The 23,989-nt window shown below is 35.4% G+C and overlaps 4 protein-coding genes across 8 annotated transcripts; 2 read left to right on the forward strand and 2 right to left on the reverse strand.

Annotated features, from left to right (window-relative positions):
* Window positions 1-80: 80 nt before the first annotated feature.
* Window positions 81-6,791, reverse strand: LOC106657508 (signal recognition particle receptor subunit alpha homolog). Of its 2 annotated transcripts, XM_014379071.2 has the most exons (9): window positions 6,630-6,791; window positions 6,316-6,531; window positions 5,676-6,039; window positions 5,431-5,472; window positions 5,174-5,318; window positions 4,948-5,101; window positions 4,075-4,705; window positions 3,682-3,992; window positions 81-1,136 (listed from the first exon to the last, which is right to left on the reverse strand). In XM_014379071.2, the coding sequence occupies exons 2-9, from the start codon at window positions 6,430-6,432 to the stop codon at window positions 1,011-1,013; spliced, it is 1,890 nt and encodes a 629-aa protein (XP_014234557.1). In that variant the 5' UTR covers window positions 6,433-6,531; window positions 6,630-6,791; the 3' UTR covers window positions 81-1,010. The 2 variants fall into 2 exon arrangements, with proteins under 2 accessions (XP_014234557.1, XP_014234558.1); XM_014379072.2 differs by lacking the exon at window positions 5,431-5,472.
* Window positions 1,203-3,542, forward strand: LOC106657511. Of its 2 annotated transcripts, none has more exons than XM_014379077.2 (2): window positions 1,203-1,631; window positions 1,873-3,542. In XM_014379077.2, exon 2 carries the CDS (start codon window positions 1,913-1,915, stop codon window positions 3,194-3,196), a length of 1,284 nt encoding a protein of 427 aa, XP_014234563.1. In that variant the 5' UTR covers window positions 1,203-1,631; window positions 1,873-1,912; the 3' UTR covers window positions 3,197-3,542. The 2 variants fall into 2 exon arrangements, with proteins under 2 accessions (XP_014234563.1, XP_014234562.1); XM_014379076.2 differs by having other exon boundaries at window positions 1,205-1,631; window positions 1,900-3,542.
* Window positions 6,792-7,641: 850 nt separating the features above from the next.
* Window positions 7,642-13,097, forward strand: LOC106657491. Of its 2 annotated transcripts, none has more exons than XM_014379036.2 (8): window positions 7,642-7,906; window positions 8,005-8,138; window positions 10,026-10,582; window positions 10,657-11,093; window positions 11,159-11,434; window positions 11,513-11,811; window positions 11,887-12,101; window positions 12,176-13,097. In XM_014379036.2, coding segments are annotated over exons 1-8 (2,145 nt in total). In that variant the 5' UTR covers window positions 7,642-7,904; the 3' UTR covers window positions 12,401-13,097. The 2 variants fall into 2 exon arrangements, with proteins under 2 accessions (XP_014234522.1, XP_014234523.1); XM_014379037.2 differs by having other exon boundaries at window positions 7,642-7,879.
* On the reverse strand, window positions 13,022-23,832 carry LOC106657490 (transforming acidic coiled-coil-containing protein 3). 2 transcript variants are annotated; one of them, XM_014379034.2, is made up of 8 exons: window positions 23,151-23,832; window positions 16,148-16,642; window positions 15,858-16,059; window positions 14,578-15,780; window positions 14,195-14,508; window positions 13,863-14,110; window positions 13,478-13,789; window positions 13,022-13,403 (listed from the first exon to the last, which is right to left on the reverse strand). In XM_014379034.2, exons 1-8 carry the CDS (start codon window positions 23,196-23,198, stop codon window positions 13,223-13,225), a joined length of 3,003 nt encoding a protein of 1,000 aa, XP_014234520.1. In that variant the 5' UTR covers window positions 23,199-23,832; the 3' UTR covers window positions 13,022-13,222. The 2 variants fall into 2 exon arrangements, with proteins under 2 accessions (XP_014234520.1, XP_014234519.1); XM_014379033.2 differs by lacking the exon at window positions 23,151-23,832 and adding an exon at window positions 17,797-18,027.
* Window positions 23,833-23,989: the final 157 nt, after the last annotated feature.

Raw genomic sequence — 23,989 nt, forward strand, 5'->3', positions numbered from 1 at the left:
GATCTATCAAGTAATATCAAAATCCCTTGGGAAATAAGATTCTTTTTTTTTAAACCAAAATTGCATTAGGAGAATTCATAGTAACAACTCAAATATGCTTTATTCATTGTCAATATAACATTATAATTAAACATGCATCTATGAATACAATATTATTATATTTGAGTATAAAAATTTGATGAAGACATACACAAATAATCAACTGCTAACATTTGCAGTTTTTTCTCACAATGCATCACCAATTTATATAAATACTTATCTAAGTATGCATGATAAACATCATTAAAAAATTTAACAATAATAATTGTTCAGTGTTTCAAAATTACGGAAGGACATTTCAAAAACATATTTAAGTTAATTATTTCTTATAATAAAAGCTTTTTTTGCTGAAAAATATTTGACTTATTTGAAAAAAAAAAAACACAGAGAAAAACACAATAAAAATTTTTTACATTTATAACATAATTCAACTTCTAATTTTAAGAGTCAACAGAAAAGAACTTTTTTGTAAAAATTGTACATTTGATACACTCAACATTCATTGCAAATACAAAGGTTATCGATAGAAATTGGAATCAAAACGAAACAATTTTTCGTCTTTCACCTACGGTTGATTTTTTCAAATATATTATAAGTAATAGAATAATATTTGAAGCACAAAACTGATGTGAAATTTAATGGTCAAATCCCATTGTAAAGTTGAATGTAGAAGTATTATAGAACAATAGCCAATATTATAAAGTGTTCATTATTTATAATCAGGTGGTCATATAGTTAATTTTGTATATGTTGCACTAGCTCAAAAATATAATGACTTTTGCAAATAAAATGTCCTTTATTTTTTATATGAAAGAAAAGTGTACCAATAAAAGTATTTCAATTTAAAACATCAAAGATAAGTGGCCTGGCACATCTGATTTAAGTGAATTGCCATTGCTTAAAAATTTTGAGCTGTGTCTGTCATCATATGCAAACAAGCTAGCAAACATAAAAGAATTAATTAATATTTTCTATTTCATCAGAGCATGTACCACAGCCTTTGCATTGAGGGACTTCAAATCCGTGTAAGTCTGGCCAGTTCCAACGAATACAATTGGTTGACCGGTGATATAAGTCATTGAAATTGCTGCTCCAACCTGCAAAAAAAATTTTTTAACATTCTGAATATTTTTTATTTATAAGATTGAAACGAAATTTGTGCGTCTCGGATTAATTGGATGTGCGGTCAATCGTTAATACGGCGATAACTGTAATTTTTTTTTTACAAACTCTAACTATAAATGATCGTAAAAAAAATAAAAAACAATTTTATCGGGTTTAAATAAAAAATTGCAATGAAAATATATTTCTATATGCAAACCTAATGCTTCTGATAGTGATGATTACATTTCGTTAATAAGTTAAGTACGCAATATTTGACGGAATTACGGTCATGAACTGTCGCAGAGCTTCGAACTCGTAATTTTTCATGTTTATTTTTGTCCGATACTTAAGTATGCTAAAACTCAAGTTTGACACTGAATACCAAGAAATAACTGCGCGGAAGCAGATGGATTCGATTTTGTTTGCTTTAGTCGGCATTAGGTCTTAAAAAGAACCAGTATTCTCGATCGTTTTTGGATTAATCGGAGGTAGGTTTTCTAATGAAAATGGCTAACTTGGAATCTTTAAATCTAGTTTATGTCTATTTAAAAAACTGATATGTGACCATGCTAATTAAAAAGATCAATTGATGAGCTAATATTCAAATTGAAAAGATTCAAATTCTTTCATTCTTATTAGGTTATGTGTAATTTTCAAAAAAAAATTTGTAAAAACCAACAACTTCTGTTGACTCTCAGAATAAAAGGCCATATTAAAAAAGAGTAATAGATTTTATTTTTAAAATAAATGTTTCAGATTATTTTTCAACATGCCTAAACATCCAGCAATAAAAGCTCCTACTCCAGCTCATAGTTCATCAAAACAAAAAATGAAACCTAATTTATCAAAACTGGTAAACACAGCAAATAAAATGACATCGCAGAAAAAATTTCATAAAAATCTTCGTGTCATATTAAAGGGTATGTTGTTTGGTGACCTCAGACCTATTTCAACAGATCCAGAACTTGATCCACCTGCAGATGCTTGCCACATTTGCTGGCAATCAGGACACACCAGAATGACTTGTAAACATCCGATAAAAGGAATTTTTTGCAATAATTGTGGTAGAAAAGGTATTGCAATCGATGATTGCCCAAGATGTGGCCAAAAATACCAAGAGTACCAAAATAAACTTAAAGAATCAAGAATAATTGAATATGGAATAAGCATGCCTAATCGTTCTAACTTTTACCCCAAAGAACCAAAATCTCTTCTAGATAATAAACTCATACAATGGGCTTCTAATGATAAATCTCGAGTATCTTTAAAAAATCAGCTTCAAAGATCTTGGAATAAATCCAATGAAGTTGTATCATTACCATTGATTAGACAAGCTGAGTGGATAACAGAAAATTGGACTGAACCATCAAAAGAAGATTTTAGTTCATTTAGAGTAAATCAAACAAAGCCAGTAGCAACGATTCGTGAAAGTAAAAATAATGATTGGAAACATGAAGATAATCACAATAATAAATGGTTGATTAGTAATGCAAGCAATGGTAGCAGACTACAAGTTGGTAAAAAACAAGTATGTTTTGATAATAGGCCTCGATCTCCATTGCCAATAAAATCTAAGCAAGGAAATGGTACTAGTGTATGGGATCGAATTGAGAAATATCCCAACAAGGAAGAATTAAAAAAAAATATTCATGATCAATATGACCATAATTTTATGTACAACAAATCAGATGAACAGTATACATGTGATGATTATAGCGGAGATAGTGAGTTCTTTAGATCATCTCATGATCAAATTAATGCGTATTCCAATCAAAAAAATATTGAAGATCAAAAACATTTTGTAAGAAATGACAGAGGTGATAGATACAAAAATACTCTAAACACACTCTCACATAGTGATGTTAGAATTAGTAATCATAGAAGCAGTGAAAATGATACTGACAGAGCTGAAAAAAAAATTGCTTCAGGCTCAGTATCTGGTATTAATGAAAGCAGATTAAATGATGCTTTAAAACTTGCAGAAAGTTTAAAACATTTGCCTATTGAAACTCAAAATGCTGTTTGGAGAGCAGTATTTCCTGTTACAGATTAATGCAAAAGTTCAAAGAAATTCTATGTATATAGAATTCACCTTCAATAAGTTATTATCTAGTATATAAAATTATAATCATTATAATAATTTAATTTATTCTTTTCAATTATTTATGTTTATTTTTTTTTTTTTTTCAATGTATATTTAGTAGAAACTTTTTGAGATTACCAGTAAATCACCAAATTGTTATGATTATTATTTGGTTCTAAAATTAGCATGACGAATATTTGCTAAACATTTATGATTCAATATTAAAAACCTTTAGATTATTTTTGCATTTTTTGTAACTATTTTTTTATGATGAAATTTTTTGTATAGTTCCAATAAATACTTGGTTAAAAGAGTTTTTGTATCTGTTTTTTTTTTTGTTTCATTCTTAATAAAAAATTAAGATGTTATTTAGATGGTATTTAAGGAAAATTACGTAGAATGAGTTTAAAAAGTAAAGGAAAATACACATGTATATCAATGGACTTTATACATACCTTATCATCAATAGTATCAAACTTGGTAAGAACAATTCCATCAATCATATGAGGATTAGTTGAACTGGAATAATCAGCGAGAGCTTGATTGAATTTGACAAGTTGATCAACGGCTTCATTGCCTACAAGAGCTTCACCAACAAAAAGAACGAGATCGGGCTCATTAACCTTGATGAGCTTGGTCAAAGCTCGCATAAGTGGCTCGTTGTCCTGCATACGGCCAGCGGTATCGACCAATACTACATCGAATTTCGAATCTGAAGCATATCGAATCGCCTCCATCGCTATACCAGCAGCGTCTTTACCATATCCTACAACAGAATAATTCGAATAAAATTTGTGAAGTATTTAAAAATTCATGTATATACGATATTGAACGGTTAATAGTTATACCTTTCTCATAAAGTTGAACCATTGTAACACCATTGTGCTTGGAAGGAGGATGAAGAGCATTTAAATGTTTCATGTGAGTCCTCAGTTGCTCAACAGCTCCTGCTCTGAATGTATCACAAGCCGCTATTAGCACTCTAAAGTTGTTCTCGATTAGCCAGAAGCAAATTTTAGCCAGATTAGTAGATTTTCCTACGCCATTGACACCGCAAAAGGCCATCACGTACGGTTTGCCGTTCTTTTTGGCTTCGTGCGCGTCTCTCAAAATATCAACTCTTCGCGTAGGTGATAAAATTTGTACGAGTGCGTCGGTCAACGAAGCTTTGATAGTGTTGGCTACGCTGTCGAACGTACCGAGAACTTTGCCCTCGAGCTTTGAGTAAACCGAGTCGCAGAGCTTTTGACATATGTCGGTGGCTACATTTTTTGAGTTCAGATGGTCCTTAAGCTTCTCGAGTACGGGGCGCATGTTTTCCTCATTGAGCTGCTTGTTTCCCACCAAACTTTTGAACATGGAAAACATCGCATTTGACTTTTTCACCTGTTTGGGTGAGTCGGGCTCTTCGCCTTCAGAATCGGACGAATCACTTTCGACTTCAAGATCTCGAATGCCACCTTGCATTTTACCAATAATCTGAAAAAGTAAATGTGACTCATTATATATCCATAATTTCTAAAACACGCTGAAAATCTGAAGTGAGAATGAAAATTTATTTCAATTTAACTTTTAGGCCATCATAGAAAAGTTATAAACTCTGATTTAAGAATTTTTCATCATTTATAACTGGTATTATTCGTTTTAAACATTTGGCGAAAAATTATCACTACAAATAATAACACTAACAATTAAAATAAATAATTATTAGAAATACTCACAGTGGTATCAGCGGCAACATATTCCGTTCCTTCTAGAGGTTTATCTTTTGTACGTTCCAGATTTGCAAGATCTTTATTATTTCCGCCAAGAGCCCATACAGTTGGCGCTTTTTCTTTCTTTTGGCTTTTTTCTTTTTTAGGCTTCGGACTTTTTCTGTAAAATTTTTTTTTTCAATTTGAGATCAACGTGAATGAAAATTAATTTTGAAATTTAATTGATACTTACTGCTTGTCAGCATTTTTCTTTGAAGACAATTTCTGAGCAAGTCTCTGACGAGCAAGTAATATATCTTCACTTATATCCCCATTTTGTACTACAGGTTTAGGTGACTTAGGAGACTCTGGTATTTTAGGCACTTCTTGAATTTTAGCTGAAAAATATTTATATATTTATTGTAAATATTTTTGAACTAAAACTTAAAAATATTTATGTTATGAGACACAAGCACTGTAAGGAAAAAAAAGGGAAAAAATTTAACTTACGTGGACCTTCAATAAATCCATTGGTCCCTTTCTTTTTTTTATCTGAAAGCAAAATTGTAGCAACAACCCATTTCCAGAAAAGCATGTTAAAAGAAATATGAAGCATGAATTAATTCTTTTTCACAGTTAGTTTTGCCTAAACTAATTAAACATTAGTCAATGTATCAAGCATTAGAAGTTATTATAAAAAAACAATGTGTGGGCTTTATACATCGGAGAATGATTGATATTAAAAAATTACTCACTTTGTTTTTTATCATCATCTTTTCTTTCTATCATACTAGCAACAGTCTTCTTGGATTTCAAACTTTCATCGAAAGTTTTCATTTGTTTAGGAATCTTAGCTTGATTTTTGCTCCATGTTTCAGCTAAAACTAAAGTTTTTTCATAGGGTATCTGGAAATCAAAGTTTGAAAACCACTGTGCTTTCTCCAATTGACTTTTATAACGATCTCTGAACTCCAAATGAATATCATTTAAAAACTTGTCAATATATGATAACTTGAGTATCTTTTGATAAGCCACCACAAAAACCAATTCAAATTCATTGTCCAACTTGTACTGTAACCGTAATGATTCATGATCATACACTTGGTTACCAGTTCTTTCCTGGAATATAAAAAACAAATTAATATTGATTAATATGTGTATGTTTAAGAAGAATTTTTGTTTTTCTACATTAATTCAGTTAAGTATTGAATTAAAAAATTTTTATTTTTCAATCAATATCCTAGCTAAATAATAATGGAACATAATAATGGAACACATACACTTGTTTGCAAACAGACACGTCTTGTATTACCATATGGTATCGACCCTGATGCTGTACAGATACCGTGATTTTTGAATAAAAAAAAAGAGTTACACTAAAATTCGTTCCCTCACCTGCAATATGACACTCTTGATAAGGGCGTTGACACTCGGTGTAAATATCTGGGCAGTGCTCTGGAAGTACCAGAGGACGATGCCGCCCTTGCTAAAAATCGTGAACAGATCGAGCATGATGACGATGACTTGGCTGCGGCACTGACAGCTTATCCACTGTGTATGTGTGTGTAGCAGTACGCTCGGCGTCCGTCCCGAAAGTAAAAGCACGACTCGCTGAAAACGAGAAAAAAAAAGAGTTCTGATTATATTCTATGCGCAATTCGCAATGTACACCTATACTACACTTATGAAATCGCACTAAAAATCCTAACCTGGCACGGGTCGCGAACTCTTGCACGCAGTCGACGGCCGCTAACTGAGTGACATAGAAGCGCGTTGCCTTATATCTTATATTTCACGTACTGACAACCTGCAGCACACGAGACTCTATCATATACGCTACCTATACGGCGAATAAGTATATAGCCGATCGCGCCGTCGCGCGACAGCTGCTTGCCCCGCAGTGGTCAACAATTGATGACGTTTGCCTTGTTATGTTATTTTCGTGTGGCCGTCGGCTGCTATTCGTAAACACTTTTGGTATACACCGTATCGTCTGCTGCTCGACTATTTCACTTACATAGTATATAGCCAATTACCTTCTCTAGCTTGCTGATACAGAAATATGCCTTCGTACTGCCGTATGGTAACTCAGATGCGTTACAGCGCGAAGGTGCAAGATAAGAGAGGTCCAACCTTGAAAAACAAATTGTGAAAGGGTGCATTACGTAAACAAGAAAGTTTTTTTTTTAAATCACGTTCGTTCGTCACGTTCGTTAAACACGTCGTTTTATTTGTGCATTAGCCTCGAGGTTTTTTTATATGCTATATCAAAATAATTCTAATCTTACATTGAGTTTTTAATGTTGTCAATTATTAGAACAAAACTTTTTTATTACTCCAATGAAATCGTAAAAATTTAATTTGAGTTTGAAAAATCCCATGAAATTGAGCACTAAGATGTCAAAGAAACTGGAGTGCTTTTTTGAAAAATATATAACGATTCGACACATAATTATAAATGTTTAACGTTTTAAAATTTTAATTAAATAATAATTTCAATTTTATTTTAGTAAGTGTCAGATTGTATTTTAAAAATGTCATTCAACTCACCAATAAGCAAATCGAATGCACTTTGGTTGAGTTTTTGGATAACAGATGTCGGTAGTTACCAGCAGGCGCTGCGCGTCAGAAACGGTCTTATTATGATTCTATCAATGTGTTTATGTGTGTGCATTTAATACGTTACCGTTCAAAAATAATCTCTCCCCACTCTCCCCTCCGGTAAAGTTGCTCGCAGCTGGCGCTTCGCGGGCTCGAATTACAGCGTTTCGTTCGCGTGTGTTGTGTTCAATCCTTCGAACCATCGCCAGCGAGATTTTTTTTTAGTTAGTACTTAATTAAACAATAAAACCCCGCCATGGGGCTCGTATTTTAAGTAAATGAAAGATAATCCGTACACGGGTGACGTTCGCAAGTGAGTTTTGGAATCGAACAGCCGTACGAGGCCCGTATGCTCGGGGTGAGTGCGCGATACAATTGACACGATGTAGGTATCATTATTGAGAGTGCCGTGAAAATTTTCAACCATAATAACCGAGAGAAAACTGTCGACTTATCGGTGCGTCGCTGCATTATTTTTCTCAGGCAGATATGTAACATGCAATTGGGAATTCAACACCTAGCCATCGAGACTGCTACGAGAACAACAATGCCACAAACCGAGAAGCCGAACACATCTTTCTTGGAAGAAGATCTTGCTCTAAGCTCTTCATGCACAGGTTAGCTTCATCTGTTTATGTTGATACGGAAATATGCTGCGATTAATTAAATGAAAAATTTCGAGACCATCGAAAATCTATGCCCGTAGCTGATGATACAGAATTGACCTTACATAATGTTCCATAAGTAACCTATACAAATGTGTAATTCTTTTGACCAACTTTTTGCTTTTCCAAAACTACATCACTTTTAATGAGCAAAAGTAATTTTCATTCTAATATTTATATTATAAAGAATAGAATTGACCGGAATAGTAGAGACTTTTCAGTATAAATTCAAAATATTTTCTGAAAAATTAATCAAACTTAGCTGCACATAGTTATTTCATTCTTGGAATAAGTTCAATACACTTTCAAACTGCAAAACTTGTAATAAAACTTATATTTTTATTAACTATACAAGCAATCTATATCATGCTTTATTTTTCTATAATACCAGTGTATCAATTAATTTAATTTACTATTGATGCATATAATTCTCCACTCACACTCCAAAAATTAAGAATTTCCTTATTGACAGAATTTTTTTACTCTTTTTATATATTTCTTACTGCCATGAGTTAAATCTAACTGCCCATGAGTTAAATTTGGAATTTCACCAAAAATTGATCATTTACTTATTCTAAAAGAATCAACCAAAAAAAATATGAAACAAATTCTATAAAACACACCTTGCTAATAAGTAGAATTGTTAAAATTAAAGGCTTTATAAGTCCTTTTTTAATTTGACGTGTTTTTTCCTTACATAATCTCTTTCACCTTCATAAAATTTTTAAATTTTAAAATAAAATAACAAAGTTCTAAATAATGGATTTTACTGTCTGCAAAAATTGTCATTATATTATTTTATTAACAGTCAGTATTTCATTAACTAACTTTGTATAAAAACATTAAAATTTTGGTCTTAATTAATTAAAAATCAAATCCAATTTTTAAAATAAGAAAAATAAAGCTGCAGTTTAACCTGACCTTGAAGAGAGTAAGCGTGTACACCGATTTCAATATTGTCAATTTAACGCTTTATCAGCAAAACTTAGTCAATCCTCAAACTCCCGCGTGAAAGTTTCGTCAAATGTTATTGATCTCGTCGAATTATCACGATTTCTGGACTTTAACAAAACAAAATTATTGTTGTGATTTTTTTAAATCGATAAATAAATAAATGCAAAATTCAATGTTCACTGTCGAGTATAGGCATGAACAGCAATTTTTTCGACTTTTACAGTTTTGGCAAGTTCTCAATATAATTTTCGATATTTAATTAAATTGCAGATAAATCCTGTTTTTGACCTTGTGTCATTAATTTTATTCTTATTTTTATAAAGAACAATGATATTTTTTAATGTTGGCAGCACCGAAAAAGTATTTTTTAATGCCGTATCTCTCCAAATTTTTTCACTATCATCTTCTCATCATCTGCTTTCTTGAAAAGTTCTTCTATGACTTTCTAAATTCATTGTTGACTTAACTGATAATAGAAGTTCCTTCATACATGCGCCGTACGTGTTAAAACTAAAGAAGACTGCAGAGCGCGCGTACTGCAGATAAAAAAAAGCGCTTGTACGTCTCGAAATTATGGTTATAGAAATAAACCGTGAGTTCTATTGTATTTAATGTTTCTATAAAAAATGTACGTAATAAAAAAAGTAACAACCAACATTCTCATTTATTCCGAAAATACTTTCTTGAATTGTTTAACATAACATTTATGCTTTTGTTTTTTGTTTAATAATCTGTAAGCATTTTGCAACGAGTATTGACGTAATCATTTGTTTATTACTGCTATTGTTTTTTAAATGGTTAGCTCTTTGAGAATTCGAAAATTTCTGCCGTATTCTAATCTTAATAGTTACGAATTAATTTTTTTTTTTCTAATTTTATTTGCAGAATCTTTTGCTGAAAAAGCAACGACTGAATCAGAAGATAAAAGCAGTCATGATGAATCGAACTCATCAATTTCCGAAAATCATGATCAACCACCTGTGATATATCTTAATGAAAATGCAATGGATTGCAACTACGAGTTAAAAGCTGAAGAGCCTCAAAATTCTAGCCTCATCAAATCACAAGAACAAAAAATAAACATTTTAAAATTAATTAATACATCAGTGATGGAAGAAGCACCTTCAAGTCCAGATCTTTTTGAAAGTGATGATGAGGAGATAGAAAGTATAGCTTCAACTTTTACTCGTACTGCTATCGAAGATCTGATAACACAGCCGAGTCCTGAAAAACTCACCACTGCTGAAAAAGTTCTTCGATCCGACAGATTTGCATTAAAGAGAATGAAAAAATTTTTAAGTGGTGTACCACCACCACCAAGTCGAACAATATCACAAAAAGATTGTAATGATTTTCTTGGATATATCAAGCAAAATAGGCACTGTTTTTGGGCTGATCCTTTTAAGCTGGATTCTAAATTCAATCCTGTCACTGAAGAATCGGTAAAATTTAAATTCTTAAGTATAATTAATTCATTTAGTAGTACACATCTGTTAAATATTGAAAATTTTTTTAGGAATTGAATGAATCAAAAAATGAAAGCATAAAATCAGTTGAAAATGAAAACTCAGTCAAAAGTGAAAACTTGAACCCAAACACAAGTGAAACATCAAACCCCATCGAAAGTGGAAATACTAGAACATCACAAAGACCTGGTCTGAGAAATTTAAGTACAGCATTTGATGCTTGTGAAAAGATGGGAAAACTGAAAACAACAAGAAGTAGTTCTGGTTCAACTTCAGATCTTTCCCAAGCGATAAATGCTTTTAATTTATCAGATTCTTTATTGAATCAATCCTATTCATCAATTTCCACTACAACTCCCAATATGAGTTATCAAAACGATGACATTGAAAAAGGTGCTATTCCAGCTACATATCATTCAATTAGTGTTGAAGAGGCTATTAAAATGTCATGGCCTGATATATTGCAGCATAAATGTCCAGAACTTTAGTAAGTAAATTTAATGATACAGCTAGATTTATTGAACAAAATTAATAAATTTTTATCGTTTACAGTTACAATCGCAGCAGAACCACAGAAGATTTTGAAAATCTAAGGTTCAAAATGAGTGATAGATATATTGGTGCAGAAACTACATCAACATGTAATATCTATTTTCCCTCAGAAGTGCCAAACAGTGCCAAAAAACGTGCTTATCTTTTGGCTAAGAAACGCCAGAGTCCTGGTAAAAGACTTAGTCATCTTGCGATACGAAGATTTACATTTTCCAGTGCTAATCTTCAAAGCATGTCTACGAAGCATGTAGAGAAAAAACTTATGGTAAACATGAGGTATGTTTCTGTATTCAAAAACTGCTATTTAAAAAATCTTTGTACAATTAAATATCAATGTAATTGTTTTTTTTTTAGTAAATTTAAACCACGTAAAACTGGAAGAACCCCCAAGAAAATTCCTGGTAAGAGTCCACGAAAAACACCGAGGAGTTCTGCGAAAAAAACTCTGTATCGAAGAATGACATTCGACACATTTTCACCAAGAGCAAAATTAGAAAGCTCGAAACGAGCACTGTTCCAAAGTCCACCACAAACTAAAGATAACAGTAGCAATAATACTCGTGCCGAACGTCCTACATCAATGGTCTCCTTGAATAATAATGATCCTAGGAAAATCAAGAAAGCACTTTTTGCCACACCAACTAAGAAAAATGGTTTGTAATGATTTGAAAATGTTGTGAAATTTGTCATAACACAGATTTGAGTAACAGTATTTTCTGCATTTGCAGTCAATGAGCTAAGTCAAAATGAATCGAGAAAAAGGAAACGAGAAGAGGACGAGGAAATTCAACGATCGAAACATCCGAGAAGTTATTCCTTTGACTGTTCTCGAACTCTCGAAAATAGTTCGTTAAGTTCTAATCGAGTGAGGCACTCCTCTGGAAATGTGCCTCAAAAAGCACATTATAGAAATGAAATGGAACTTGCGGAAATCAACAGAAAGGTGCGTATTAAAACTAGGAATTGGTTTTTTATTTTTTTACAATATTTGATTTAAATATTCTATCATACTTACAGAAACTAATATATGCTGTTACGGAAGCATTGAAAGCTCACAGCATTCCAGTCGGGCATGAGCGTTTCAAAGAATGCGCTAATGCTCTCCGTGTGATTGTGCGCAAATACATGCCGGATTTGGATAATAAAAACATACCACGCAAACCTGGTAGTACCATGGAACGTATGCTCAGACTAGCGAAGCGGCATGCTGTGTCCGTTCTCAATCCTAAGCCGAGTGCCTAGTACAATGAGTGTTTGTTATCTAATACAACTGTTGAAAGTTTAAGTACCAGTGTAATCACAAAAGTTGCTTTCATTATTAGGTGTAAATTTATTCTGATGGTCTAGTAAGAGAGACTTAAAATGTATCTGAAAAATTTAAATTTTTCATTGACACAATTACTAAAGTTATTGTATGTAAGCATGGAAACAAATTAACTTTTACTACTATTTCAAATGAAATATGAATATGATTCAAATGGAATTTATTTTTTACGACTGCCAATTTTTTAATCCCAGTATTTATTTTATAATTACTATGATAATTTTTAAAATTCTCAAACCAGTTATAAAACACAAATTTCGATTTGACAATTCATTGAATTGTCGTATTTCAATTGAGTGAATCGACGAATAACATTTGTTCCTTGTTTCCTGACAAATCGTAAACAAAATATACTGTATTCTTTAAAATTTATTATCGATATAGTAATAAATATTGAACCTTGTATGACGATGTTGTAGAGATTTTGTGAAACAATGCGTTTTTAAAATGCAGCTTTGTGTATATGATGCTAGAAAACTGATTTGATATTAATTAAAACTAACAGCATAGACATAGTAATTGAAGAGTACGAAAAAATGTATAGTTTGGACAAGCCCGAGCTTTGTTTTATTGCGATAAAATATTATATTTTACAACTTATAAATAATTATTAAAGAGGCTTATTTCAAACTAAGACGTCTTTTTCTTCTTAAAAACAATTATGCACATTATAAATATTTTATCATTACATGACGCTTATTAAAATTATAAATAAATCATATTCAGTACAAAAATAATGTTTAATCGACCCTTGCAATCATCTCGTCGATTATTTGCGTTAACTCTTTATTCTCTTTCGATTTCTGCTCAACAGTTTCTTCTAGAGATTTACTCTTCAGTTCAGCCTTTCTGACTAAGGCTTTGAGTTTCATTAAATCAGCATCATTTTTTGCTTTTATACTTGCCAGTTCCATGTTTGCTCTGAAAAAAGTATACATTATTTGCATTGATGATTTGGCTTTATATTGCAATAATTTTAAAATTCAGAAACGTACTTGTCGAGCTGCGCCACTGCATGACTTTTGAGTTGTTCGTATCTATCTTCCAAAGTTTTGATAGTTTCTTGATTTTCAGCAATGCTTTCTTTAAGAACTGCTTCGTTACTTTTGTATGCCGAAACAACACTTTTGAGTCGTTCGTATTTAGTGTGAACATCGTTAAAAGCAGCTTCTGTATTCATTAAATGTTGCTGAGCCGCTTGCAATTCTTCGGTAAGTCTTGCTTTTTCCAACTCCCACGTTGCTTTGTCTTTTTCTCTTTCGGCTACCAATCGACTAATAGATTTTTCATATTCTTCTGCTATCACTCTGTAAAAATAAAATTATTTAAAAATAATATATTTTGTTAAGATTAAGAAAAATAAAATCTTTCCAAACTCACGTCATTTGATCTTTGCTTTTAACTTCCTGCGAAAGTTGAGACTGCATTTGACCAAATTTATTTTCTAATGCATTTACTTGTTCCTCATATAGTTTTTTCTGTTTCTCTAAATCTTGATTATGTTCCCGTTTCAACTTTCCCAGTTCTTCTTCAAGCTGAATTACCGTATTTCTCACTAATTCTAATTCTTTAGCCATTTTTTCATCTACAACAGGCACAGTTTGTGTTTCAGGTTTTTCGGGTTCTTCCTAAAAATTAGACACATTTTTTAAGATTAATATAATATTAATTTAAGAGAGTTGAAATTCATAAAATCTAGAAGCGATTTTCACCTTCTTTATATCTTTTGGTGCCTCGCTATTAGTAGTGGGAGGCGAAGGACTGTAAAAAAGTAGTCTGTCAATCGCTGCTAGCGCTTTTGTTGGTGTACAACCTATATCAGGTGCCGGTACACTTTGTTTCGTCTCACTTTTAACATCTTCATTAACAGCAGTTGAGTCCACTGCATTTTTTTGAGGTAACATGCTTAATCTTTTTGACAATAATGGGTCAAACTTCAAATACAATGAGTCATATCTTTCTCCACGAGTTGATGTAGTAGATCCTACCTTATTTAAGAAATCAAACTGTGATGGATCGCTAAATACTAAATATGAAATAATTTTTTAATTAATTAGATGGCAATTATTCTAAAAAGTATATAAAAGACTCTTACTATCAGTAGTTGCAGAAACGAAATGTTCAGTCTCTTCAATAGCTTCAAAATTTTTAGGAAAATTAAGCGCACTTGGTTTAACAGGATCAATCTCGCACGGGTTTGTGAATTGTAAAGTTGTACTTTGTACCTGTGGTTTAAAAGCTTCGTATTCTTGTTCTTGTTCAGGCTCCGGTAAAGTATTAGTAGGTTTTTCTGGTAAAATTTGAGTTGCTTCAAAGTCTTTATTAGCAACAGATCTTTCGATTGTCTTATCGAAATTTTCACCCTCTTTTTCAACGTTAGTTTTCGTTTGTACAAATGTGAGAGAAGCTGGGTCCGGTGGGGGCGAGAATTCTTCAGATTTATTTAATTGTGTATTTACAATTTTTGGACTATGAATAGGCTGGGTATCAACTTCACTTTTGATAGGTAAAGAAGTAGAGGCTATAACATTAATGCTAGGAACATCTGCTGAAATCAGATCATTACCAGGCACAGGAGTGTGAAGAATTTTGTTGTTACTGGGCGAAACAATTTTAGTCGGTGTATTCAATGAAGGAATTACTCCTTTGACATTTTCTGCGTCAGCCAACTCTTCTTTTATATAAGAAGCATTGCCTTTTGAAGAATCCTCTTGATTGTTGCATAAAAGATACCCTGTTTTATCTTCATAAATATCACTCTCGCTCAAATAGTTTGAATCAACCAATACAGTTTCATAATTTGAGTTTTCTTTTTGTACAAGATCTTGAGTTAAGTTAAGATCATTTTCTTTTTGAACAAGTTCTTTAGTTACGTTGAGATTATTTTTGTCGTCGATATTATCTAAGGTTTTGTTGATGACAATATCTTTTGTTGTGTTTTGATTTTCAGCTACCTCTTCCTCCTCGTCATCGAGAATTCTCGAATGATCAAAGTTCAATACTTCTTTATCAATGAATTCAGATTCTTTTACGCCAGATGCATCAAGATTATCTTTTATATCTTCATTTGGGTTCAAAGCTGCGTGAAAACTACCGTTTTGAGCTGTCTGATACGAGTTCAAATCTGATGCTGCGCTTAAGTATTCAGTAGCTGCAGGAGCTATCTGCGAAGTTTTGTTAATTGTGAAATTAGATACTTTGGAAGCCTTGCGATGCGCGTGCAATGGGCTCACAAGGACCGTATCGTTGAATGTTTCCGAGCTAAGTTCTGAGTTACTCGAATCAGAAATGATATTTTCTGTAAACGAAAAATGTAAATTGATTTGAGAAAAATATTATTCGGCTAACGTAAAATGAAAAAATTCCAGTACTCACCAGGGCTGGAATTCGAGGGCAAAAAACCATCGGTTTTAACGAATTGCTGTCGTTTAGGTGACGCGTGAGAGTGGAAGGAGCTGTTGGCGCTTTTAAAAGCGTCGTCGTCCGGGTCAAACTTTACTGTCTTCCGAAGAGAAGAAGTGTCTTCCTGAACCGGCAGAGGTACCTTGAACACTCCTTCGTCCGTTTGAGTCGATGGCTGTAACGTAATGCAATATCGAGCATTGAAATACACACGTCGAGTAACATAATATCCACACACTACATGCGCTCCAAAGCAAACTCACCTCAAAATTATTCAGACAAGTCTTGAAGTTCGTTACGTTCTCCTCGTCTTGCTGCTGTATGCCATTGACTTGGGTCAACTCGTGCACGGTGTCGTCGGCGGCCGACGCGAAGGTCTGATCGGGACTCAAATCGCCGCTGCTATTCTGGAGCGAGTCGGCGTTCTCGTCCTCGTCGTTGTAGTCCTTGTGGCCGTTCGCCGAGTCAAGTTTGATATTGGCGCAGCCCGAGATGAGATCGTCGATATCGGGTATGTCGTTGACGTTTATGTACGACTGATCGAAGTTGGTGAGGGGCCGACGAGGCGACGGTTGCTTATTGTTGTCGATCGTCTTCTCGGGACTGCCGGGCGCCGAGTCGGCGCAGATGCCGCTGCTGCTCTTGCTGTCGAGGCTCTGGAAGGACGACGCCGACGACAGAGTCTCCGGGACAAGACTGTTGGGTCCGCTCGACGGTGCTGTTGTGGTTTGCGACGACGGCAGCGATTCGCTGGCGCTCTGGAGATGAAAATGAAAAGAACGAGAAACGATGAGTCAAATGAAATTGTCTTGAACGTCGATGCACGTGACTATTCGTAAATTTTTTTTTTCAGCAAATAGAACAATGTGGTTACGTGAGAAGCATAGAGTAATCTCCCCTGTACATAAAATATACATCTATAGTAGCTAGCCTCTAAGCCAGAGAGTTTTTCTTAACCGATGAAAATCGTTTCGAGGCCACGCACGAAAGAAGAGAATTTGTTGCCAAGTTTCGACTTCTTAACGATTCTTCCCTCGCTTAGGCGAAAAATATATATATAGTTCGGCTTGGTATATATATTTGGAAGTCTATTTGGATTTCAAAATGATTACCGGCTTCGAAAACTCAGCGGTGTCGTTCGCCTTTATATGTGTCAAGTTCTTTCTCGTGATGCCAAATTGCCATCGTGTTACACTCTCTTTGTTCATTGTTTACAAAAAGAGTCGAAAATGGTGCGCATATTCCGATTCAAAATTTTTAAACATTTTTGTTTAATTATGGCGGAATTCACGACTAAGGAACATTCGTTCGCTTTAATTTTTCGCTTTTAAATATTATTGTCTCCTATAGTAACATTTGCCACCTATTCATCAAATTTTACGACTTTGACCCCGATATCGACCAGCGCAGCTCGCAAAACTCACAATTTTACCGAAATTCTCATGCTATATCATCGCGATGAAAAAAAGAAAGAAAAAACAATGTCACGCCCTAATAGAACATTTCCACGAGCTGCGAAGTTGTAAGTACATAATATACACACGATCTACCTTAGAAACCTTCCAACGACACAACAGCTTCTCTCGCGTACGACAAGCAAAAACAATGCAGGCTTTAAAACACAGCGTTGACATGATATTCGAGAGTCGATTAGAGTATAGTTTATCAATCTGTTGCGAATGAATAATAATGTGACGCAACGGCGCAGAACTATAAGTTCAACTTTGCATACGGTAGTGATCTTGCATTTCTATTCAACTATTCTGGTGCCGATACGACAAGTTTTATCTCAATTCAACCAGTTTGACGCTCGACAATAACAAGAAAAGTCGAATATATAAAGGTATAATTCTACTTTACTCTAAAAACGAAACAAAACGACGAATGTGCATTAGGTGTAAATAAAATATACCTCGACACTCGGTTGATGGGTGGGCGAGCAAATGGCTGGCTTCGGCGAGGGTTTATTGAGCAGTCGATGTATAAAATCCATTGCTCAAAGATTACTTATTATCAATCGGGCAAAGACAGCGAACGAACTAAGGGTTCATGAAAAAAAAACGCACTTCTCCGAAAAAGAAAACAAAAAGAAAGAAAGCACAACCAGTGCAGAGCAAGAAAAGCGCGCTCGCGAGGCGACGTCGACGAGCTGACTAAAGAGCGCGACTCTAATACGAACAACAGGATCAACTCTGCTGCTGGTCTTCGCAGCAGCTCGTGCAACGATGTACATAGATATATAAAATGTATGCTAATACCCCTCGCGAGCGTCCGAGCAACGTCAGCCGCGGCTACACATTTGCGTAACGATATTAATTGCATATAGGTGTATTGCACGCCGAGGTATCTATAGTCGATCGGCGATTTAATTATAAAACTGCCAGAGCAGTAGCAGCAGAGGCAGAGGCAGAGACGTGTTCGCACGAGTCTGTAGTTTCGGACGAGCGGCACGAATAGTCACATTTGTCACAAGTTAATAACGGTGCAGTGTGCGAGACGACGGCGCACTCGGATCGCGACCTTGAAATCGTATCTTGCCGCTCGTGCGCTTTGCGCTTGAACGAAAATCTGCGCAGACGGATTTTCTGCACCAAATGTAGTGCGGCTTGTCGAGCGCGAAAGTGTTTATCGACTAAGCGCGAGTTTAGAAATCTCGTAGTTTTTTTCACCGAAGCGAATTAACACCGAACAAAGCATAACATTCAACGGAGAAGAAAATCTAAGACCGCGTACGGCACAGTGTTTATGAAAACATTACCTTCCACAAGTAATTCCCCATGGTTACGATTTTGAAAATAGTTGGGCAATATGTAAGTACACTCGCAGATTCTGTCGTCGTCACTGATGTCCGTCGACTTCGACCGGCTTTACCATAATACACATTTACCGTTGCCCGGAACAACTTTTGCACTAATACGCACTACGATAATATAATTCAAATAACATATGCGCACGAGCGTATTCGGACATGGGCGCGTGCTTTGCGTAGGATATACGTCAAACTTAGTGCGTTACGCAGGGCGTCGACGCCCGTGCGAAATAAGTCAATTATTTGTTTTGTTGAAACTTTGGCGCAAGAATGAATCGAATTTTACAAAAAAGTCTGACGTAGGCCGTAGAATCGAACGATCTATGCGTGCAAAACAAGGCGAACGTGGACTCCTTATCAGATAAGCCGGGTCGACGTCGATGATTGGATTAGTCAGTGATAATGACGATACTCTCGCGTGGACTTTTTCGTGTGATACAATATAAAGGTTGCGGTACACGGTTTGTTTAAAAAAATTATAACATTGTAACAATTGTCAACAAATATAATAACGCAAAATATACACAGTTCACTTTCGGCAAGCGACGACGCACTGCGCGGCGAGTTCGTCGGCTTATCGCCGGCACAGAAAGAGTTTTTTCCGCGGAGACCCCCGCCTTTTTTACCTCCACCGCGAAGCGCGTGTAGCACGTGAATATATGTTTATATATAAAACGCAAATCTAAGAATATACAAAAATAATCTTTCCGCCGAAGAAAAAAAACATCTACTTTGTATATTTATGTGCTTATGCCTAAGTAAGCCACAGAGGAAATAGCTTGCGTAGGAACGGCGACAGGACAAAGGCGCTTTTTTGCTATAAATAAGTATGCCGCGTACGGGGCGCCAAAGAATATTATCATCTCCTCGTTTTCGAAGCTTTGATTTTAATGAGCTGGAAATTGGCCAAGTCTCGAGCACGAATTCGCTGTCGAATTAACGCGAGCGATACAAGACTTTCTTGTAATTAGTGCCTAATGGAGTGATGCATCGATGAAATAACGACATTGATAATAAGCAATATTCTTGAAGGGAATATCGGAAATCATGAGTTACTGTTACTGAATATGATTTTGAACTGTTTATATGTTATAAAAATTTAACGCATATAATAGACAAACGTCCTACTTTCGTTAACTACTATCATGATAAATATATAAACAGAACATGGTCTTAATGAGAATGTGATATTCTAATGCAAGCTCATGGCAAAACTCATCAATAAAATCATGTCCAAAAATAAACTTTACCACTTTTTAAAGAAAATATGGTAATAAGTTTTAATTATAATTGCATAAAGTTTGAACGATTAATGCTCTTTTTCCAACTAACTGGATGAAACTAATAAATTACTCATCAAATGATCTTAATGTAAAATTTGTGGGCAGTGATATAACTTAGATAAAATTCTAATAACAACTATATTTACAATTAAATAACAATCATTTAAAAGATAAGATAGCTTAGACAAAATTGTGCAGGTGATCATTGTATCAATTTTATTACAAATTAACACTTCCAATTTATTATCAGAAATTTCCTACTAGAAGTATACGCTTGCACGCAAGCTTGCAAACGCGTATTAGAGGTCAATAAACCCTTACTAGAAGCTTGTTTACAGAAGAAGATATCGCGATAAATATTACCGCACATATGCTGCACAAGAATTATGAACGCATTTTTTTCCTACTCTTCGTGATACGATCGAACATTCTGCCTTTTTTTCTCTTTCGCCGTCGAACAAAAGCATCGGAAAGAGAGAGAGAGAGAGAGAAAGGGAGATGAGGCAGAACCGAACGAATAGAGCCAATCTGATTTAGCGTGACAACGATGCTCTTCGTGCCTCATACCCATGACATGCAACAGAGCGAGATGGAGCTATGGAACTCTATAAAGCGTACGTGTGTGGGTATGCGTGATATAGTCGAGAAGCGTGACTCATTTTGGAGCATGTTGTGTAATGTAAATTATCAGATAGCCCATTTGCAGTATAGGATGATCGAAATTCCATGAAGTGTAGGACGAAAAGGGACTAGGATTAAAATTCATTTTGATTCACGGAATTTGAACATCATAAGATTTAATTTTTATATAGAAAAAAATGTTGGAATACGTGTGTTGGTAAACATTTACAAAAGAACGCGTGTCACAACAGTCATCGCGAAATATATACTTATATAGTGCGAATCTCGCGATCTCCTCGGAATTACGCGTACACCAGACGATGATGCAAAAAAAAGGTTGAGGTTACACACCTTCTTATGGAAGTTTATTTATCCCCCTTTTTTCCTGCTGTATGATTCTGTCTCCTTTTTCTTCTTGCACGATCCCGTTAAACACTTAGCTTTTACAAGAGATCAACCATTCATTACTTTTTAATGACTAGATTGGAACATCTCGAACTATTCCACTTGACTATAAATTTGTTTACGAAAAATATACGTTTACATTTTCACTAGTTCAACTTTGATTGATGCGCAAAAAGCAACAGTCGCGATTCATCTGCCGTGTAAAAAAAATGACAGAAAGCAGGATGAGCAATTAATCGTTCATTGGCGTGGAAAAATGCACACAAATAATAGCGTTACAATCGGTTATATAGGAAAAAACGCTGGAGATAAGAGACGCGCGTGTACGACAAAAGCCGATAAAATCAATAACAATGCACGACTAGTCTTGTGCTCGCGTCTTGGTAAAATCTCTGACTAGCAAGTTAAGTTTTTTTCTTTATTGACTCATATCAGTGTAGGCGGCGAATTACGTGTCGTCGAGTCTCGCGGAGGCATGAATCTCGTTTAGCAATAATCATAAATTAACCTCAAAACGGTTGCATCGATTGCGGGTGTTTAAATTTTCCGCGGCCTCGATGTGCAACAACGTTGTTCGTATCGTCCACCCGAAGTGTTTCGGAAGATGATTAAGTTTGCAACATATGTCGCTGAAACGTCAACGAGACGGAGACGAGCAAAATCATCGAACTATAGCCGTCAGCATTGATCTTCTCTCTGTTGCTCCTACGCACTCGCGACGAGTATATACGCGAAATCAACACACTATCTCAGATATAATCCCTACGTACTCGTGTACAATGTATACTGATAATGTATATCACTTACTATTCTTCGCTGTCAAATTGTTCACTCGTGCACAACTCGAGGCCGATGAGTTTTGAACTGTACAGTATGCGAATTGCCGAAAGGTTTGTCTATCGCAATTTTTTTAAAATAAACAAAAGGAAAACAACACAAAGGTGTGCGCTGCTGCGCTCTACTGAATTAACAGCTGCAGATAGACAACACTATGCTACGGGACGAGGATGTGTGAATAGTATCGAGCATATACACACATCTATATGTCATGCATGCGTGTATACACACAGAGACGGAGGCAGCAAGCAGCAGCCCACCACCACCACTAACGATTACGCCGTCGACAACAATCGTCTCTTAGCCGTGGTGGAGGTTGTCTTGTTTTATATGGGTATATTGTACGCGCACTTGAAACATGGAATGAGAGAAAGCGAGATGAGAGCAGAGCGCATGACTCGTAGCGAGAGAGAGACGGCGAATGTGTAGACGCTCCGTAAATGTATGTGTGAGTTTGCGATGTATATATTGCATGCTCATTGCAACTTGACTGATACACAGTGTACAAGAGCCATTGCCAACTATGGGAATGAGCGAGACGCCGGGAGATGCGCGCGAGGTTGTTTTTTTTCGATTTCAGGGTCGGGAAAAACAGTATGATAAAATTCGATACGTTAGCGATCTTCGATGCATTTGGTACAAATATGTTATACGAACGTAAGTGCTACCGAACACTGTATAAATACAATAAAATATGTTTGTTTACAAGTTGTTTCATCAGTTGTCAAAATTATCAATTAAATGGATCCTGATAACACTCGTTGACGAGTAGCATACAAAAAAATTTGTTTAATAATTGAATATTGTTTATTTATTTCTCTACTACAAAAATGACACAAGCTTCCATTATTTAATTTCCGATGTGGATATTTGGACATTCTAGAATAAGTTTGTTTATTTAAATCTCCAGAAGAGTAAACATTCGCATTGAGTAACAGTTAGTCAAAAAAGGCAACTCCGAATGCTACAGCTGTGTTGTGGTAGTATGATGACGGTCACAACACTTGGCTCCATTGCGACCGTCAATCCTCATTGTTAACTATACCTTTATGTATCGATGTATATAAACGGCGTATTTGTTAAGTTTTATCGAAACAAATTCTTTTATTTTATTCAACAAGAATTGCATTAATTGAATAACGCAAGGATTCGAACATTCGTATGACGTTAATGTCTAAAGTTTTCATTGTATTGTTTCACTGCTGGTCCGTTCTATTATGTAGGTTAAAACATTTTAAAGGGATAACGAAGATCCAACGAGATTCATATTCCGCGAAAACGATAATCATATCGATAAAATGTAAGTCTTACTTTTCGTTCGACTAGCTTTTCCGGCAAAGCTTCGGGTAAAGTTGTCATTTTGCTTGGGTGGCGGTTAATCGCCGTCTCCGTGCACAGGGAAGAAAAGATTGCGAGAGGAGAGGCGAGAACGACGACAAGTCGTATTCGATGTTTCGTTTGGCGTGCCTCCGGTCGAAAATAGACTGTTGCAGGATACGGCTGCTCCGACTCTTCTTCTGCGATGCAACACTCTCACGGCACCACAACTTTTTGAAAATCACCTCGATTACTTTTTTTCTCCTTACTTATCTTGCTGCACTAAGCGGCGAAATACCTGCACTCACGGTCAATCGGTCACACTGGGTATACACAGAGCGACACGTGAAAGCTGGTTATAATGTATTATGATCCTGATGGATCTCTCTGTGCGCGTATGTAAAATATACACGCACGAAAATCCCAAACACTGAGTTTCGGGGAGCACAGTACGGATGATTTGCGTAATAGACGTATTTTTAAGCTATACGAATCTCGTGGCGACTTGTAACTCACTGCGGCTGACGAGCGTCGCGTTTAATTTTGGTTCTTTTCGGGCGAGCTGCGTTTTCTCGCGAAGTTTTTATGGCGAATTCTCGCGGGCGCGTGGCTCGTGTGCGAGCGAATTTTTAACGGATCTATCGAGCAGATGCGCCCCTGAGAGTAGAGCGAGACGCACGATGTTTGACAAATTCGAATGGCGGCACGGGTCCCGACCAATCGTCGGCCAGAATTCAAAACTTTCGCGCAGCGACATCTGAGCGGCCGTACCGATAACACAGATCTTGAATTATGGATAGCTACTTACCGGCTGTCAAGATTTCATTGGATTT

This window comes from Trichogramma pretiosum, unplaced genomic scaffold (genome assembly GCF_000599845.2).
Source record: "Trichogramma pretiosum strain Unisexual culture from Peru unplaced genomic scaffold, Tpre_2.0 scaffold119, whole genome shotgun sequence".
NCBI lineage: Eukaryota > Metazoa > Arthropoda > Insecta > Hymenoptera > Trichogrammatidae > Trichogramma > Trichogramma pretiosum.